Below are 20,856 nucleotides of genomic sequence, written 5' to 3' on the forward strand. Positions count from 1 at the left end.
GTCCCTCAAAAAATTTATGTCAGAGACCAGTTTATGAGATTTCATTAAGAATTATAGAAATAAAACCTTATCTCTGACACACACAGACACACTCACTTCTGCATCTGACATGCTCCTGACTCTGTGGGACTCCCTTGCAGCATAAGAACTCACAGAACTGGGTAGACACCGGGCACCCAGTTCTCCATACAACCAGGCAGACCCCGTCCCAACATTGGCAGATGTGGGTCTTTTCCTATTTCTGCAGGGAGCATTTATAGTAACTGCTTCATGTTTTCCTTTGAACTATTTCGACATGTGATTAACAACCCAGAATTAAGCAACCCAAAATTGCAGTTGCAGGACCATCTCTTGTTTCTAACATTTTCTTCATCGTGTTTTAATCCACTGGATACCACATGATGAAACTTTTAAGGAGGAATTTAATTCCATTTCAGAATGCAAAAGCAAACAGGAAGTCAGGATCACCAAAGGTGAAATATTTCATGAGAGCAACAAACCAGAAAGGCAACTTAGAAGAACAGTACAGGACAGGTGTTCAAAAAAAAATTTTTTTTAAGCTACAGACAGCAGGATGAGTCACCATCTCAGCTCTCCACCACATGTCTCCAGGCTGTGTCCAGGAAATAAAAAAACACTTTGAAATTCCAGAGTGCGTAAGCCACTCTTTTTCTAGCTTCTGTTACTAGGAACTGAATGTCATCCCTAAGTGTTTACCACATGTAGGGATGTTCTTTGCTAGGTGGGATGGCAGATGGAATGTTTCCTGTATCAAGAGGATTGGGCCAGCCATGGCTCCTGGACCTAAGGCCCCAAGCCTTGCATGGAGGTTCCATTTCTCCACTTAGGTTTTCGTAACCCTAATTATTCAAGTGGGGATCTTGAGGACGGAACATTGAAACATGGGCAACAGGTGGCCTCAGCTGTGGACCAAAGACAGGCTCCAGGCCTGAGAGAGAAGGAGGTACTCTATGCAGGAGGGGACCAAGTCCTCACAGGGGTGTCCCTGCTAGCCTGCAGGACAGAGGCCAGGCTTCCTGAGCTGTGAGATGAGATGAAAAGGAAATGCAAGAGGAAGGCGGACAAGGAAAAACCGACCAAACAGGTCGTGTGAGTTTTATGAAAAGTGAAAGGGAAACGGGGAAAGAGCCTGAGAAGCCTCCTGGACAAGGGAGGCTGAGTGGTCAGAGCACCATGTGCAGGGATCACAAGGGAGGAAGGAGCAGGCTGGGCTGAGGAGAGGTGTCCCTTGGTTGGGGCAATCCAGAAGCTCAAGTGTAGATTCAGACACAAAAGTAGACATGGGCTGCTAGAACCTTGATGGTGGTTAAGGAAAGCTGGGGGGTGGGGTATCATTTAACCTGTGTGGAATGTTAGTTTGGAAAGATGAGTAGAGTTCTGGAATTGGAGGATAATGATGTTTGCACAGCTGAGTGAATGTACTTCATGCCACTGAACTACTTCTTAATGATTAAAATGGTAAATTGCATGTGATGTATTCTTTACTGCAGTATCCTTAAAAAGCACCCCAAGAGTTCTTCATAAAGATTTCTAAACAGAGACAAAAAGCAAGGGAAATGCGTGTTCTATCATCGAGTAAAAGTGAAGGGGAGGAGGCAAGTACAGTGCGGGGGGAAGACTTCAAAGAGCCAATGGCTCCCCAGCACACCCTCTCCAAGGCTCCACTTTGCCTCAGGCCTTCTTCAGTTTCCTGGCCCCACACAGCCACCTGGCCACCAGACCCAGCAGCTTCCCACAGAGCCACGCGGTGCCCAGGGTGACCACCAGCAGGAACAAGAGGACGTCCAGTAGGTACTGCTCATACCACGGCTGCTGGAAGGCATGGGGCTTGAGGTGGGCTGCACCCCCTGTCTGGAGGATGTGGTCGATCCAGCCCACCAGCCGCTGGGCAGGGGTCAGGGGCTGTGAGCGTCTGATGATGCTGGCGGCCTCTGCGGCAGATTTGTACCTGTCAGCAGAGACAGAGGGGAGTTGTTAACTCAAGTGGTCTCAGAATTCTTAGAGACCTTGTATCACACACACATGCACACACACACTTTCTACCATAGCACAGAAAACTTCCTTTCAAGGAAAATTGTTGGCCTGGTCTTGCCACTGTCCAACTGGGTCTGCTTGAAAAGTTCAAATTGATTCCTGCATGCAAAGACCCATGATTAGTGCTGAAAGTGCTAACATATAAAAGTACACCCATATTATTCTGTGTCCTGGAAGTTTCAGCTTTTACTGCAATAAGACCCACGTGGTGCCCATCATGGCTTACGCCTCCATCAAGCATTAAGGAACCACAAGCCCCAAGAGCTGCACACCTCTTGTCTTCCATGACTTGCTTCATCTTCAGAGCCAATGTCTCAGCCTTCATCTGCTCTAACTGGATAGAGACACCGAATTTTCTGGTTTCTACTCGGAGCAGGTTTTCATCCTGGTCTTCAAAGACAGGAATCCCCACCATGGGCACGCCATGATGGATGGCCTCCATGATACTATTCATCCCACCATGAGTGACAAAAAGGCGGATGTGAGGGTGCGCTGTTGCAAATTAGAAAGAGAGCAGGACACCTCAGGATGAAAGTTTCCGGACAAAAAGGAAAGTAACAAGGGCGAAAAGAATGTAAAAAGGGATCTCAACATGCTGTAAAAAAATGAATTTACTGACTTACCTCAGGACACATTCAAGGGTGAATATTCTAAGACACAGATTCTGCTCTTGTCTCTGTACAGAAACTTCTCACCTCAGCCCTAATCCATCTAAGACTCAGAACCCAGGGAAAGCTTCAGAGAAGAGTGATAAGCAAGGCATATTCCTCCCCCGACCTATTCATCCATCCATCCATCCATCCATCTCTACCCTGTCTCTTTGCTTCTCATCTCTGTTCTCTCTCTATTACTCTCTCACACAGTCATTCTCTATGTCTCTGTTTCTCTCTCTCTCTCTCTTTCTGTCTCTTTGTCTTTAGCTCACTTGATCTTTTGCTCTCTAGGTCCCTCCCTCTTTTCTCCACTACCCATTCATTTCTCATTTATCTGAATTCTTAACACTATCATTGACATAACAACTCATGTGGCATTTATAAAACTTAACACTACAAGTATTTTCTCCTCAATTTTATGAGAAATCTTTAAGGTAGGGAATAATGGACCATACGTTTCATTATTTCCAGTTCCTCTTTGCCTACCCCACCCTTACTTTTGTTGTTGTTCAGTCACTCAGTCGTGTACAATTCTTTGCGATGCCATGGACTGCAGCATGCCAGGCTTCCCTGTCCTTCACCATCTCCCACAGCTTGCTCAAACTCATATCCATCACGTTGGTGATACCATCCAATCATCTTGTCCTCTGTTGCCCCTTTTCCTCCTGCCTTCAATCCTTCCCAGCATCAGTGTCTTTTCTAATGAGTCGGCTCTTTGCATCAGGTAGACAGAGCATTGGAGCCTCAGCTTCAGCATCAGTCCTTCCAATGAATATTTAGGATTGATTTCCTTTAGGATTGACTGATATGCTTGCAGTCCAAGGGGCTCTCAAGAGTCATCTCCAACACCACAGTTCAAAAGCATCAATTATTCGGTGCTCAACCTTCTTTATGATACAATTCTCACATCCCTACATGACTACTGGAAAAACCATATATGGACATTTGTAGGCAAAGTGATGTCTCTGCTTTTTAATACGCTGCCTAGGTCTGTCATAGCTTTTCTTCCAAGGAGCAAGCATCTTTTAATTTCATGGCCACAGTCACCATCTGCAGTGATTTTGGAGCCTATGAAAATAAAGTCTGTCACTGTTCCCATTGTTTACCCATCTATTTGCCATGACATGATGGGATTGGATGCCATGATCTTAGGTTTTTTGAATGTTGAGTTTTAAGCAAGCTTTTTCACTCTCCTCTTTCACCTTCATCAAGAGGCTCTTTAGTTCCTCTTTGCTTTCTGCCATAAAGGTGGTATCATCTGCATATCTGAGGTTATTGATATTTCTTCCAGCAATCTTGATTCCAGCTTCTGCTGTATCCATCCTGGAATTTCACATGTGTACTCTGCATATAAGTTAAATAAGCCGGGTAACAATATACAGCCTTGACCTACTTCTTTCCTCCTTTGAGCCAGTCTGTTGTCCCATGTCCAGTTCTAACTGTTGCTTCTTGACCTGCATACAGGTTTCTCAAGGGGGCAGGTAAGGTGATCTGATATTCCCATCTCTTTAAGAATTTTCCACAGTTTGTTCTGATCCACACAGTCAAAGGCTTTAGTGTAGTCAATGAAGCAGAAGTAGATGTTTTTCTGGAACTTTTTTGCTTTTTCTATGATCCAACAGATGGCAATTTGATCTCTGGTTCCTCTGCCTTTTCTAAATCCAACTTTAAACATCTGGGAAGTTCTTGGTTCATGTACTGTTGAAGCCTAGCTTGAAGGATTCTGAGCATTACTTTGCTAGCGTGTGAAATGAGTGCAACTGTGCGGTAGTTTGAGCATTCTTTGGCATTGCCCTTCTTTGGGATTGGAATGAAAACTGACCTTTTCCAGTCCTGTGGCCACTGCTGAGTTTTCCAAATTTGCTGACATATTGAGTGCAGCACTTTCACAGCATCATCTTTTAGGATTTGAAATAGTTCAGCTGGAATTCCATCACCTCCACTGGCTTTGCTCCTAGTGATGCTTCCTAAGGCCCACTTGACTTCACATTCCAGGATGTCTGGCTCTAGGTGAGAGATCACACCATCGTGGTTATCTGAGTCATGAAGATCTTTTTTGTATAGTTCTTCTGTGTATTCTTGCCACCTCTTCTTAATATCTTCTGCTTCTCTTAGGTCCATACTATTTCTGTCCTTATTGTGCCCATCTTTGCATGAAATGTTCCCTTGGTATCTCAAATTGTCTTGAAGAGCTCTCTAGTCTTTCCTTTTCTATTGTTTTCTTCTATTTCTTCGCACTGATCCCTGAGGAAGGCTTTCTTATCTCTCCTTGTTTTTCTTTGGAACTCTGCATTCAGTTGGATATAGTTTTCCTTTTCTCCTTTGCCTTTCAGCTATTTGTAGTCCTCCTCACACAACCATTTTACCTTTTTGCATTTCTTTTTCTTGGGGATGCTTTTGATCACTAACTCCTGTACAATGTCACTAACCTCCATCCATAGTTCTTCAGGCATTCTATTAGACCTAGTCCCTTTAATCTATTTGTCACTTCCACTGTATAATTGTAAGGGATTTGATTTAGGATATACCTGAATGGCCTGGTGGTTTTCCCTACTTTCTTCAATTTAAGACTGAATTTGGCAATAAGGAGTTTCTGATCTGAGCCACAGTCAGGTCCCAGTCTTGTTTTTGCTGACTGTATAGATCTTCTCCATCTTCGGCTGCAAAGAATATAATCAATCTGATTTCAGTATTGACTATCTGGTGATGTCCATGTGTAGAGTTGTCTCTTGTGTTGCTGGAAGAGGGTGTTTGCTATGACCAGTGCATTCTCTTAAAAAATTCTGTTATCCTTTGCCCTGCTGCATTTTGTATTTCAAGGCCAAACTTGCCTGTTACTCCAGGTATCTCTTGACTTCCTACTTTTGCATTCCAATCCCCTAAGATGAAAAGAACATCTTTGTTTGGTGTTAGTTTTAGAAATTCTTGTAGGTTATCATAGAACTGTTCAACTTTAGCTTCTTTGGCATTAGTGGTTGGGGCATAGACTTGTATTACTGTGATACTGAATGGTTTGTATTAGAAACAAACTGAGATCATTCTGTCATTTTTGAGCCTGTACCCTTATTGACAGAAAACTAAAACAAGTGTTAGTGAAGAGTTCATTTCAAACTCTGCCTCTCAATAGGGATGTGAATCAGAATCCACTTGGTTCCTTTGGAAGGGGGACTTCTTTTCCCTACCCCATGCCTTCTTAATTCAATGTTCAGAACTCTCTATCTTAAATTCCCCAATATGTTTTTGAACCACAATTTTGGCTATGACCCTCTGATTCAGTCAGTGTGACCGTGAGGAGTATCCAAAAAACAGTAAAGAGACAAAGAAAACCTTTTTGGATGTAATGAGCTCTCTACTACCAAAGGATTTGATGAACCAAATCACCAGCTATGAGATTACTCAGTTTGGCATGAGTAAATTATAGCACACCCTCAGACACCACCAGCATCAACTTTGTAAAGGTATGAGTTGCTCACACCTGTGGTACTGAGGAAGAATGTATCAATATGTGTGGATATATGTTTGTATAATGGCACGTGGCTGAAAAGGAGAATGGGGTGGCAGAGGGTAGTTCAATAGCATCACCAAGTCAATGGACATGAATTTGAGAAAACTCTGGGAGATAGTGGAGGACAGAGGAACCTGGCATGCTACAGTCTTCGGGATTGCAAACAGTTGGACATGACGTAGCAATTGAGCAACAACAAAAAACGTGGCTGAACAAGGGTTCAAGAGACCATGGGAGACAGTGACAATATGCCCCCTTATATGAGTTCTCAGACAAACTGTTGACAAATCATCTTGGATTGTGTTTGAGCAACCCTCTTTAGTGCCAGATAAGGTATGGTCAAAATAAACTGAAAGTGATACCACTTCCGGCTGCAGGTATCAGAAATGGAGAAGAGGAAATGCTGTTTGGGGCATTTTGGAAGTATAGCTTGATTTCTCAGCAACTCCAGTTTGGCTGTTCCATTCCTTGGAATACTTATGTGAACAGGACTGCCTAACTAGATGTCAGAGCCCTAATGAACCCCAAAGATAACATAAGGACGAGAGAAGTAGACTTGGAAAGTCCTTACCCAAGAGGTCATTCTGAGGAAGCCAGTCCATGATTTTTACGTTTGCTGCCAATTTGACATCTCTGGGCCAATGAGAAGGCTTACATTTCCAAATCACCCCTTGAGGGAGACGAGCAAAGGCAGCATTCATCTCCTTGAGAATCTCCTGGGACTGATATCTGCTCACGATGGAGCCCAAGGCCACAAGGACAAAACCAGAGTCTCCAAATTTGGCAATGAAATTCTCAAGTTCCTGGAGAGAGGTAGGAAAGGAAAGGAGGTGAATAATGTTGTCAGGGAAAGCCTAGACAGCCAAAAGATGAAAATCATCTATTTACTGAACATACTCTCCTGTTAACAGTTAGAGTTCACTGCCTTGAAACTGTTCTCATAGCCTCTAAGACAGCTCAGTGCCCTCTGCACCAGGCTCAGATCCTCTGGATAGATGGCCTTGAAGAAATTTTTATGAAACCTTGGGACACATTTTCCCATATAAACACTTTAAATACTCACTCACAAATGGATGTGAAGAGAGCTTTAGGTAACCAGCCACCATAATGGTGCACATTGCACATGAGGTACTTAAGACTGCAGCACCCATGTCTCAACCCAGAGCTTTCATGTATCACAATGTTTTATGGAAGAGGAAAGTTGAAGTGGTGGGAATCTCTTTCTTCATTGAAAACATGACCCCAGTACCAGAGTCATCCTCAACCCTCATTCTAGATCCAGGCAGATATGGTCATTCAGGAGTATTCAAATGTCAGATCAGAGGAGCTAGAGCCTGGGGGAGTGCGGTCTGCCGTCCTGGCCCATTAGGGCCTGGTGGGCCTTCTGGGGACTGAGGTAGACATGCTGGGAGAATATTCTGCTGTGTGTCTTCTTCATATTCTTTTTAGAAACCTGTATAGCTTCTTTGTTGAGGTATGTGTTAAGGTTTGTGGACCATTTTTTAATTGATTTTTTTGTGTGTTGTTGAGTTCTAAGTATTCTTTGTATATTCTTAACATCAGTCTTTACCAGGCAGGTTTTCGGCAAATATTTCTTTCCAATCTGTGGTTTCTCTCCTGATTCTCTTGACAAGGTCTTTCTCAGGACAGATAATTTTAATTTCAATTTAACATACTTATTAACTCTTTTAATGTACTTATTAACTCTTTCTTTCATAGAATATATCCTAGGTTTTATGTCTAAAAAGTAATCACCAGACTCTATTTCATTTAGATGTTTTCCTATGTTATCTTCTAGGCATTTTATACTTTTCCATTTTATATTTAAGTATATTACCCATTTTTTAGTTAATCTTTGTTGAGAAGGTAAGGTCTGGGTTTAGATTCAATTTTTTTGCAAGTAAATGTCCAGTTGCTCCAGCACTGATTGTTGAAAAGTATCTTTTCTCCATGGTATTGCCTTTAATCCACTGTCAAACATCAGTTGACTAAATTCATGTGCATCTTATTTGTCTATTCTTTTTCTAAAACCACACTGTCTTGATTACTGTCCTTCACAGTAAGTGGTAAAGTTGAGTAATGTCAGTTCTTCCATCTTCAATATTGCATTAGCTCTTCGAGCTTTTTGCCTCTCCATACAAATTTGAGGATCGGTTTGTCAATATTCACAAAATAACTTACTGAGATTTTGATTGGGATTTACAATGAATCTTTAGATCAAACTGAAGAGAACTGACATCTTGACAATACTGAGTCTTCCTATCCATTAACATGGAATATCTCTCCATTTATTTAGTTCTTTGATTTTTTTCATCTGAGTTTTGTATGTCTTCTCATATAAATTTTATATATATTTTATTAGATTTATTTTTAAGTATTTCATTTTGCAGAATGCTAATATAGGTGGTGCAGTGGTAAAGAATCTGCCTGATGATACAAGAGATGCAAGTTCGATCCCTGGGTCAAGAATATTCCCTAGAGAAGGAAAATGATTATTCTTGCCTGAATAATCCCATGGACAGAAAGGCCTGGTGGGCTACAGTTCATGGGGTTTCAAAGAGTTGGACATAACTGAGTATGCATGCAACATATAATATCATGTTTTAAATTTCACATTCCCCCTGTTCATTGCTGGTATATAGGAAAGGTACATTAAACGTATATTCTGTGACATTGCTATAATTACTAATTAGTTCCAAGAGTTTTTTCTTGACTTTTTTTGATTTTTACATGGACCATCCTGTTATCTGTGAATAAAAACAGTTTCATAATATATATGATTTTTGTTCCTTTTTTTTTTTTTTTTTTTTGGTCTTACTGCTTTAACCAGGATTTTCACTAGAAGTTAAAAAGAACTGGTTGTGGCCAGTCAGCCAGCATTAGCTCCAGGATCCCCTGGGGTTCTGCAGTCAGTGGCATCATGACTCAACCTTGCCAACCAGCAGCTTGCCAACTGCCCCACAAAGCAAGGCCTGGCAACCAACTGGACCAGGGTCAAGTCAACACCTACCAGACCATCCACAGTAGTCAACCTGCCACAACAGAAGAATCCATGCAGCCCACACAAGGGACAGTCCTAGAAAATATAGCTCTGGTAAGCAGGGAGAGGGGTGTACACTGCTGTGACATATGAGATTATTCCTACAAAAGATCCCTTCCCTAAGGTCAGGAAAAGTAACCAACCTAACAAGTACATAGAAATGAAAATAGCAAATTAGGCAAAATGAAGTTTCAGAGGAATATGATCCAAGCAAGTTTTCATAAATAAGATAAACTACCAGAAGAGTTAAGTGAAGTAAATATAAGCAATCTACCAAAATAAAGAAAAGAATTCAAGATGATGATCATAGAGATGATCATAGAATTCAGGAGAAGAATGGATAAACAAACTGAGAAGTTAGAAGTTTTTAACAAAAAGTTAGAAAATATGAAGAAGTACCAAATAGAGGTGAAAAATACACTAACTGAAGTGAAAAATGCACTAGAAGGAACTGACAGAGTAGATGATACAGAGGGATGGATCAGTGAACTGGAAGACAGGGTAATGGAAATCACTGAAGCTGAACAGGAAAGAAAACAGAATCAAAAGAAGTGAAGACAGTTTGAGAGACCTTGGGGACAATATCAAACATACTAATACTTTATAGTGGTCTAGAAGGAAAAGAGAGAGAGAAAGGGGCAGAGAACATTTATGAGGACATAATAGCTGAAAACTTCCCTAACCTGGGAAATGAAATAGACACCCATGTACAGGAATCACAGAGAGTCCCAAAAAGGATTAACTCAAAGAGGACGATACCAATGCGCACTGTAATTAAAATGGCAAAAGTTAAGGAGAGAACAATAAATGCATCAAGGGAAAAGCAGCAAGTTAGGTACAAAGGAACTCCCATAACGGTATCAGCTGATTCGTCAGCAGAAACTCTGCAAGCCTGAAGGGAGTAGCACAACATATTTAAAGTGATGAAAGGGAAAATCTACAAACAAGAATACTTTCATTTAGATTTGATGGAGAAATCAAAAGTTTTACAGACAAGCAAAAAGCTAAGAGAGTTCAGCACCACCAACCCAGCTTTACAAGAAATGTTAACGGGGCCTCTCAAAACAGAAAGGAACAGGCCACAATTAGGAACATGTAAATTACAAAAGGAAAAACACATTGGTGAAAGCAAATATACAGTAAAGGTAGTAAATCAGCCACATGCAAAGCTAGTATGAATACTAAAGGACAAAAGTAGTAAAATCATCTATTTCCACAACAAGCAGTTAAGATGTACATAAAACCAAAAAAGAAGTAAAATATATTGCAAGAAAGCAGTTATGAGGGGAGAGGGAGTAAAAAATCAGACTTGATAAAATGCATTTGAAATTAAGACTAGCAACTTAAAATAATCACATAATGGATTGCTATATACAAACCTCATGGTAATCACAAATCAAAAATCTATAATAGATACACACACAAAGAGTAAGAAATTTACACATAACACTAAAGATAATCATCAAATTATAATGGAAGAGAACAAAAAAAGAAGAAAGGAACAAAAACAACCCTAAAACAATTAACAAAATAGCAATAAGTACATACCTATCAATAATTACTTTAAATGTAAGTGAATGAAATACTCCAAACAAAAGACATAGAGTGGCTGAATGGATACAAAAACAAGACCTATATATATTCTTCTTATAAGAGACTCACTTCAGATCTAAAACCACACACAGACTGAAAATGAGGGAATGGAAAAAGGTATTTCATGCAAATGGAAATCAAAAGAAAACCAGGGTAGCAATATTTACATCAGACAAAATAGACTTTAAAACAAAAACTATAATAAGAGAAAAAGAAGGACATCACATAATGATTGCGGGATTAATCCAAGAAGAAGATACAACAATTATAAATATATATGCACCCAACATGATGTTGTTTGGTTGTTTAGTCACTAAGTTGTGTACGACTGTTTACAATCCCATGGACTGTAGCCTGCCAGGATCCTCTGTCCATGGGATTTCCCAGACAAGAATACTGGAGTGGGTTGCCATTTCCTTCTCCACAGGGGATCTTCCACCTAAATACATAAAGCATATATTAACCAACATATGTTGAAAATGTGGGAAAGTTGCAACACTTACACACTATTGTCAGGAATGTCACTATGTAAAATAATACAGAGAATCATCAAAAAATTAAAAATAGAACTAATAAAATAATCCAACAATCCTAGTTTTGTGTATATACATAAATGAATGGGAATTATGATCTGAAAGAGATATCTATATTCCCATGTTCACTGAAGCACTATACACAATAGCCAAGATGTGGAAACAACCTAAATGTCCATCAAAAGATGAATGGTTAAAGCAAATGTAGAATAAACATCCTCTGTATAAACAGCCTCTTCTCCTTCTGCCTTCAACCTGCCTTTAGTCCATGGGGTCACAAAGAGTTGGGCGTGACTTGGTGACTGAACAACAACAGTTTAAACATACAGTTAGTTTGTATTATTTAGCTTTGTAAACAAGGAAAATTTTCAATATGTGAAAACATGAATGAATCTTGAGGTTCATTTCATGCTAAATGAAATGTCAGTCACAGAAGGGCAAATACTGCAGGATTTCACTTATATAAAGTATCTAAAATAGCCAAATTCATAGAATCAAAAAGTGGAAGCTGGTTTCCAGGGACTGGAGGAAGGAGAAATGGGTAGCTACTTTTCAATGGAGGCAGGGTTTCAGTGAAGCAGAAAGAAGAGGATCTAGAAATCTGCTATATAGCATGACACCTATAGTCAATAATAATGTATTGCACTGTTAAATACTTGTTAAGAGGGTAAATCTCATATTAAGTGTCTTAACAACAGAAGAATAAAATACAAAATAGAAAAATTAAATTAAAAGTTATATACTAGGGGTTTTGCCTATCTCACTCTACTTAAATTCCAGGATCCCAGTGGCAGGAGCAGACACCAACTCTACACTGAAGACCTCTGCATGAAATCCACACTCTCAGGTTTTACTTACCTGTGGTACTGGTTTAATAGGTTTGACCATTAAGCCTCCAACATTCACAGTGTTTGGAAACAGAGGCCGAGCAAATTCAAAGGCAAAGTCAGAACTGACAAACCACAGCTCTGCTTTCTTTAGAAGATGAGATAAAACTGGCCTAGAACCTTCCTGGAAATGTTCTTTGATGGTGTTGTCAAAGGTAGAGTGTATTTTCCACTGCTCCACAGAGAAAACAAGTGACATCAGAAAATTCTTCACTCTACCCCAGAAGTCCATATGGTCAGTTAGGAAAGACTGAAATACTGGAACATAAGACAAGGGGCTTGGCAGGCCAAAGTCCAGTCTGCTAACTAATGTGGAAAGAATGGACACAAACAGCTTCCCGAGTTTCTCAGCAATTAGAAATGAACAGAAGTCAAAGGCATCAACAACTATCAGGTCGAAGTTCTCATTCTTTAAGGAATCCATGATATCACGTCTCCTTAGCAAATAACTGCATCGAGTCCCAAGTATTTCCATTAAATTTACAAAGTGTTCAGATTTTTTTCTGTAAGAAAAAAAATTAATAACAAATACTCACTGGAGGTCTTAATTTCACAATATTTAGGATAATCTTCAGCTCAAAGAAAATATCCAGTTAAGAAAGACCATATCTGACAGCCTACTTTTACCCACCAATTTTATTACTGTCTAAGAAATATCCTCTACTCTACCACTCTGGTCCAGGTGTTTCTACTTCCTAAAATATACTCACTTCTTCCCCTCTCCTTTCTTTGACCAATCCAAATTCACCCACCATCATGCCAATTCAAGGTCCTTCTGCTTTGGGAGCCATCTCTGTAGCAAATCTCGTGGTTCCGTGTCTATTTGATATATTCTGTGATGTTCTGTTTTATTTTCATCTGTATACTGACTTATGAGCAACTGTCTTATTTCCCAGCCAAGCTGTGGAAGTAACTTCATGACAGAGTCCATCAATACTGATGATGATTTTGCTTTTTTTTAAAACCATCTTATATATCCTGCATCTGATAGCTTGTAGCGACTGATCTGATCTGATACTAATATTAGAATCCAAATTCTAAACTGAACATGAGATTTATATCTTTCTTTTTTTTTTAATTTTATTTTATTTTTTAACTTTACAATATTGTATTGGTTTTGCCATATATCAAAATGAATCTGCCACAGGTATACATGTGTTCCCCATCCTGAACCCTCCTCCCTCCTCCCTCCCCATACCATCCCTCTGGGTCGTCCCAGTGCACCAGCCCCAAGCATCCAGTATCGTGCATCGAACCTGGACTGGTGACTTGTTTCATATATGATATTATACATGTTTCAATGCCATTCTCCCAAATCATCCCACCCTCTCCCTCTCCCACAGAGTCCAAAAGACTGTGCTATACATCAGTGTCTCTTTGGCTGTCTCGTATACAGGGTTATTGTTACCATCTTTCTAAATTCCATATATATGCGTTAGTATACTGTATTGGTGTTTTTCTTTCTGGATTACTTCACTCTGTATAATAGGCTCCAGTTTCATCCACCTCATTAGAACTGATTCAAATGTATTCCTTTTAATGGCTGAGTAATACTCCATTGTGTATATGTACCACAGCTTTCTTATCCATTCATCTGCCGATGGACATCTAGGTTGCTTCCATGTCCTAGCTATTATAAACAGTGCTTCGATGAACATTGGGGTACACGTGTCTCTTTCAATTCTGGTTTCCTCAGTGTGTATGCCCAGCAGTGGAATTTCTGGGTCATAAAGCAGTTCTATTTACAGTTTTTTAAGGAATATCCACCCTGTTCTCCATAGTGGCTGTACTAGTTTGCATTCCCACCAACAGTGTAAGAGGGTTCCCTTTTCTCCACACCCTCTCCAGCATTTATTGCTTGTATACTTTTGGATTGCAGCCATTCTGACTGGTGTGAAATGGATACATAGAAAACCCTAAAGACTCCACCAGAAAATTACTAGAGCTAATCAATGAATATAGTAAAATTGCAGGATATAAAATCAACACACAGAAATCCCTTGCATTTCCATACACTAATAATGAGAAAATAGAAAGAGAAATTAAGGAAACAATTCCATTCACCATTGCAACGAAAAGAATAAAATACTTAGGAATATATCTACCTAAAGAAACTAAAGACCTATATATAGAAAACTATAAAACACTGGTGAAAGAAATCAAAGAGGACACTAATAGATGGAGAAATATACCATGTTTGTGGATTGGAAGAATCAATATAGTGAAAATGAGTATACTACCCAAAGCAATTTATAGATTCAATGCAATCCCTATCAAGCTACCAATGGTATTCTTCACAGAGCTAGAACAAATAATTTCACAATTTGTATGGAAATACAAAAAACCTCGAATAGCCAAAGCTATCTTGAGAAAGAAGAATGGAACTGGAGGAATCAACCTGCCTGACTTCAGGCTCTACTATAAAGCCACAGTCATCAAGACAGTATGGTACTGGCACAAAGACAGAAATATAGATCAATGGAACAAAACTGAAAGGCCAGAGATAAACCCATGCACCTATGGACACCTTATCTTTGACAAAGGAGGCAAGAATATACAATGGATTAAAGACAATCTCTTTAACAAGTGGTGCTGGGAAAACTGGTCAACCACTTGTAAAAGAATGAAACTAGAACACTTTCTAATACCATACACAAAAATAAACTCAAAATGGACTAAAGATCTAAACATAAGACCAGAAACTATAAAACTCCTAGAGGAGAACATAGGCAAAACACTCTCTGACATACATCACAGCAGGATCCTCTATGACCCACCTCCCAGAATACTGGAAATAAAAGCAAAAATAAACAAATGGGACCTAATAAAAATTAAAAGCCTCTGCACAACAAAGGAAATTATAAGCAAGGTGAAAAGACAACCTTCAGAATGGGAGAAAATAATAGCAAATGAAGCAACTGACAAACAACTAATCTAAAAATATACAAGCAACTCCTACAGCTCAACTCCAGAAAAATAAATGACCCAATCAAAAAATGGGCCAAAGAACTAAATAGACATTTCTCCAAAGAAGACATACAGATGGCTAACAAACACATGAAAAGATGCTCAACATCACTCATTATCAGAGAAATGCAAATCAAAACCACTATGAGATTTATATCTTTCTAATGTAAAGTTAAATGATTTAGAACAAACATAAATGAAACTTTGTTTGAAACTTGTTAACAGCCTTTCCACTTTATGCTCACCGGGGTATTTATAGAAGTTAATGCTCAATTTTTACTGACACCGTATTAAGACCCATTTATTACCCTATTCCAGGAACTATTCTCCATCAATGTTTTTCCATCACTGCCTGCAAAGAAAATGATTCTTTTTGTATAGCCCAGGGAGAAATAGACAAGAATGTTTGTGACCAGAGATCACAGGTACAGGTATTTTGAAGACCTGTGGGCCTCCTAGTATAGCAAAGGACTGAAAGAATCAATGGCTCAGCAAACCCATAACCTGTACAACACTACACCATGTCAGCCCACTTAAAGAAGGCCAATAAGGTTGATAATTCATTAGCAATATTCAGATCTCTACCTGCTCTTTAGAATCAACGTTGAGGGACGGTGTTTAGCTGAAATTATCCTCTATTATATTTTTTAAAGATTCTACATAAAGAATGATTGCCAAATATCAGGGTAAATTCAAAATAGGAAGTACAAAGTCCTCAAAAGTAGAACATTAATCCTATCTGAAATTAAGTTGATTCATTGAAAAAGATTACAAGACGACACTGTGTGGTGTCCCCATGAACTATAGCCCACCAGGCTCCTCTTTCCATGGAATTCTCCAGGCAAGAAAACTGGAGAGGGTAGCCATTCTCTTCTCCAGAGGATCTTCCTGACCCAGGGATTGAAAAGTCTCCTGCATTGCAGGCAGATTCTTTACAGTCTGAGCCATCAGGGAAGCCTTGTGCTCCATATATTCCACCATATTTAACATGTGTGTGTGTGTAGAACCAGTCTTCAAAGAAATCAAGTTGCAAGAGAAGAAACAAGACATAGACTTAAAAAACATAGGCCTAACAACACAAAGTTTCAAATGAGTACTTTAGATCAGATGTCTTAAAGTGGAGAGAATTTGATCTTCTAGTTTTAGAGAGTAAGAAAGTTTTAAGAAAAAGATTTGAACACAACTTTGATAGTGAGTAGAATTTTTAAAGAAAGAAGGGGGGTGGGTTAAGCCACTGAAATTAGCCAACTGAGGCATGGATATTGTCTTTCCTCTTATATGTCAAAGATAAAGAACTTTCTATACATCCCAGGTGATGACAAAAACTCTCAGACTCATCTCTCACTGTGCTTCATCAAAGTATTTGAGGTATTTTTAATGTATTTAAAAGAGCAACATTTCAAGGTATGAAAAAAAAATCAATATTCATGATGAGTGTTTTTCCATTCTTGAATTTATATAAGGAGAATGGAGAAAAAATAAGTATAAAATGGTGGGTAGGGTTTGTTTACCAACAATGATAAATTAGGTTGTCTATCCCTCCTTCTGTGTTGGGGAGAGTATACACAAAGTTTTGTAAGTGATGTATCACCAACAAGATCCAGGAGCAACAATCCCTCACAACTATCTGCCACAACTAAAAGCAGAAATTCATGTTTTTCATGGGAAAAGGACAATATACAGACTAGATAGTATGAAAATCATCTGCTTCATCCATCCACCCATCACCCCATATCATTCTTCCTTCTCTCCATCCATTTATCCATCAACTCATCTACTGCTCTTAAACTTATTCCCAGTATCCATGTATCCATCCATTTATTTGTATCACTGAAATACTAGGTCTTTCATTGAGAGAATAAATTACCTGTTGTGCAAAGCTTCTGTCACAAACAAATCCAGATGTTTCCTTATTTCATTTTCAAGATCTCCAGGTGAATGCCAACTGATAACCTGGAATGAGTGTTCCTCCTTTTCTAAATCTAAGAAAACACCAACAGGGAAATATTTAATATGTCACATAACTCAGACCAAAATTAGCATGATATCATAGTGTACTTATTGCAATAATTTTATATATATTTAGATGTTTGCTTTTTGAATTTGTTCTTGCCCTCTCATTCCTTTAATCATATGACAATACTTATTAAGAACTTTACAAATATTCAGTCACTTTTATTCAATTTAAACTGCTAGAGTTCCATTCAAAGCCTTTGATTAAAGGTATTCCTCATTTAACAGGTGAGAAGACAAAGATGAATGGGGTGTCAAACAGTCAAGGATACACACATGGTAAGTGGTATACTTTGTATTTAAGTTATATATAAATGCATATATAATATACATATATTTGTGCACACATATATGCTATGAAAAAAAATTAGGTCAACACACAGTGGGGAGGATTCTGGGAAGATGATAGAGTAGGAAGCACCAAAAATTTGTCTCTCCATCTAAACAACAAACGCACTGACAGAATCTTCTAAAATAATTATTTTGAAACTCATAGTCCATGGAGGGCTTGCAACTTCCAGGGTGAAAAGATCAATAAAATTGACAAATATTTAGCTAGAAATACTAAGAAAAAAAGAGAGAGAGCGAATACTCAAATTACTAAAATCCAAATTGAAAATGGTGTCATTGCCAGTTATACAGAAATTAGTATTATAAGAAATATGTGAAAAACTGTACACCAACAAATTGGATAATCTAGATGAAATTTTAAAATTCTTAGAGACATAAAACCAATTAATAGTAAATCATAAAGAAATAGAAAATTTGAATAGATTTATAAGTCATAAGGAAATTAAATCAGCAGTCAAAATCTCTCAATAAAATCAAGCCCTGGATCCAATAGTAGCACTAGTAAATCCTACCAAACATTTAAAGAAGAAATGCTTCTTCTCAAAATGCTACTCCTTCTCAAATTGTTCCAAAGAGTTGAACAGATGGAAACACTTTCAAACTCATTTTATGAAGCCAGCATTTCCCTGATACCAAAGCCAGACAGTTCAGTACAGTTCAGTCATGCACTCGTGTCCAGCTCTTTGCAACCCTATGGACTGCAGCACACCAGGCTTCCCTGTCCATCACCAACTCCTGGAGCTTGCTCAAATTCACATCCATCGAGTTGGTGATGTCATCCAACCATCTCATCCTCTATCATCCCCTTCTCATCCTGCCTTCAATCTTTCCCAACATCAGGATCTTTTCTAAGGAGTCAGTTCTTCACCTCAGGTGGCCAAAGTATTGGAGTTTTGGCTTCAGCATCAGTCCTTCCAATGAATATTCAAAACTGATTTCTTTTACGATTGACTGGTTTGATCTCCTTACAGTCCAAGGGGTTCTCAAGAGTCTTCTCCAACACCACAGTTCGAAAGCATAAATTCTTCGGCATTCATCTTTCTTTATACTCCAATTATCACATCCATACATGACTACTGGCAAAACCATAGCCTTGACCAGACGGACCTTTGTTGGCAATGTAATGCCTCTGCTTTTTAATATGCTGTAGAGGTTAGTCATAGCTTTTCTTCCAAGGAGCAAATATCTTTTAATTTCATGGCTGCAGTCACCATCTGCCGTGATTTTGGGGCCCAAGGAAATAAAATCTATCTCTGTTTCCATTGTTTCCCCTTCTGTTTGCCGTGAAGTGATGGGATCGGATGCCATGATCTTTGTTTTTTGAATGCTGAGTTTTAAGCCAGCTTTTTCATTCTTCTCTTTCACCTATATCAAGAGGCTTTTTAGTTCCTCTTTGCTTTCTGCTAAGTGTGGCATCATCTGCATATCTGAGGTTATTGATGTTTCTCCTGGCAATCTTGATTCCAGCTTGTGCTTGTGCTTGTGCTTCATCCACATGACATTTCACATGATGTACTCTGCATATAAGTTAAACAAGCAGGGTGACAATATGCCAGCCTTGATGTACTCCTTTCCCAATCTGGGAAAGCCAGACAAGCACACTACGAAAAAAGGAAACCTATAGACTAATGTCCTTTATAAACATTGATACAAAAGCCCTCAAAAAAAAGCAGCAAATAAAATTCAACAGAATATGAAGAGGATTATACACAATGGTTTATTCCTCGAAGGCAAAGATACCTCAGTAAACAAAACCAATTGATAAAAGATACCAGATTAACAGAATGAAGGACAAAAATCACATGACCAATTCAACTGATGCAGAAAAAGTATTTGATAAAATTCAAAATCCATTCATAATTTAAAAAAAAAAAAAACACTCAACAAACTAGGAATAGAAGGAAAACTTCCTCAACTCTTGAGAGTCCCTTGGACTGCAAAGAGATCCAACCAGTCCATCCTAAAGGAGATCAGTCCTGGGTGTTCATTGGAAGAACTGATGTTGAAGCTGAAACTCCAATACTTTGGCCACCTGATGTGAAGGGCTGACTCATTTGAAAAGACCCTGATGCTTGGAAAGATTGGGGGCAGGAGGAGAAGGGGATGACAGAGGATGAGATGGCTGGATGGCATCACTGACTCGATGGACATGAGTTTGGGTGGACTCTGGGAGTTGGTGATGGACAGGGAGGCCTGGCGTGCTGCAGTTCATGGGGTTGCAAAGAGTTGGACACGACTGAGTGACTGAACTGAACTGAACTGAACCTCAACATAATAAAAACTATGTATGAAAAACCAATAGCAAACATTATACTCAGTGAAGAAAGACTGAAAACTTTCCACTAAGGTCAGTAACAAGACAAGGAGACCTCTTAACTATTTCTATTCAATATAGTACTGGAAGATGTAGCCAGAGTAGTCAGGCAAAGGAAGCAAAGAAGGAAAAAAGGGCATCCAAATTGGAAAGGAAAAGTAAAAGAATCTCTGTTCACAGATGATGTAATCTTACATGTTAAAAACCCTAAAGATTCCACAAAAAATGTTGGAACTAAAAAGTGAATTCATCAAAGTAGCAAGATAAAAAGTTCATACATAAAAATCAGTTGCCTTTCTATACTATAAATGAATACTTTAAAATATTTTCAAAAATAATTCCAAATACAGTAGCATCAAAAAGAATAAAGTACTTGGGATTTAGCTTAGCCAAAGAGTTGAAAGATTTGTGAAGTGAAAACTGCAAAGCAATTTTGAAAGAAATTAGAGGAGACAAATAAATGTAAATACATTCCATGTTCATGAATTGGAAGACTCAGTTGTTAAGATGTCAATACCACCCAAAATGATCTACAGATTCAATGCAATCCCTATCAAAATCCCAATGATGTCTTTTGCAGTAATGGGGGGAAAAAAACCATCTTAAAACTACTTTGAAATCTCTAATATCTGAAATAGCCAATGACACAAGCACCCATGCTCAGTCACGTCCCATAGTTTGTGACCCTATAGACTATAGCCCACGCTCCTCTGTCCATGGAATTTTCCAAGCAAGAATACTGGAGTGGGTTGCCATTTAATATTCCAGGGGATCTTCCTGACACAGTGATTGAACCAGAGTCTCTTGCATCTCCTGCATTGGTAGGCAGATTCTTTACCACTGTATCATGCATAGCCAAAGCAATCATGAAAAAGAACAAAGCTAGAGGAATCACACTTCCTGATTTCAAAATTCACTAGAAAGCTACAGTAATTAATATAGTAT

The 20,856-nt window shown here is 38.8% G+C and overlaps 1 protein-coding gene across 1 annotated transcript in view; it reads right to left on the reverse strand.

Moving 5' to 3' along the window:
* Window positions 1-404: 404 nt before the first annotated feature.
* The window catches only part of UGT3A1 (UDP glycosyltransferase family 3 member A1), a 38,559-nt gene continuing 18,107 nt past the window's right edge, over window positions 405-20,856 (reverse strand). Inside the window, exons 3-7 of the mRNA XM_086361413.1 lie at window positions 17,101-17,215; window positions 12,238-12,769; window positions 6,785-7,016; window positions 2,328-2,547; window positions 405-1,969 (exon numbers count right to left, since the gene is read on the reverse strand). Coding sequence (XP_086217539.1) covers window positions 1,693-1,969; window positions 2,328-2,547; window positions 6,785-7,016; window positions 12,238-12,769; window positions 17,101-17,215 — 1,376 coding nt within the window. The 3' untranslated portion in view covers window positions 405-1,692. The remainder of the gene's footprint in view (window positions 1,970-2,327; window positions 2,548-6,784; window positions 7,017-12,237; window positions 12,770-17,100; window positions 17,216-20,856) is intronic.

The sequence above is a fragment of the Bos grunniens genome, chromosome 20 (genome assembly GCF_055505025.1).
Source record: "Bos grunniens cultivar Pamir isolate PY7600 chromosome 20, Bosgru_T2T1.0, whole genome shotgun sequence".
Lineage (NCBI taxonomy): Eukaryota > Metazoa > Chordata > Mammalia > Artiodactyla > Bovidae > Bos > Bos grunniens.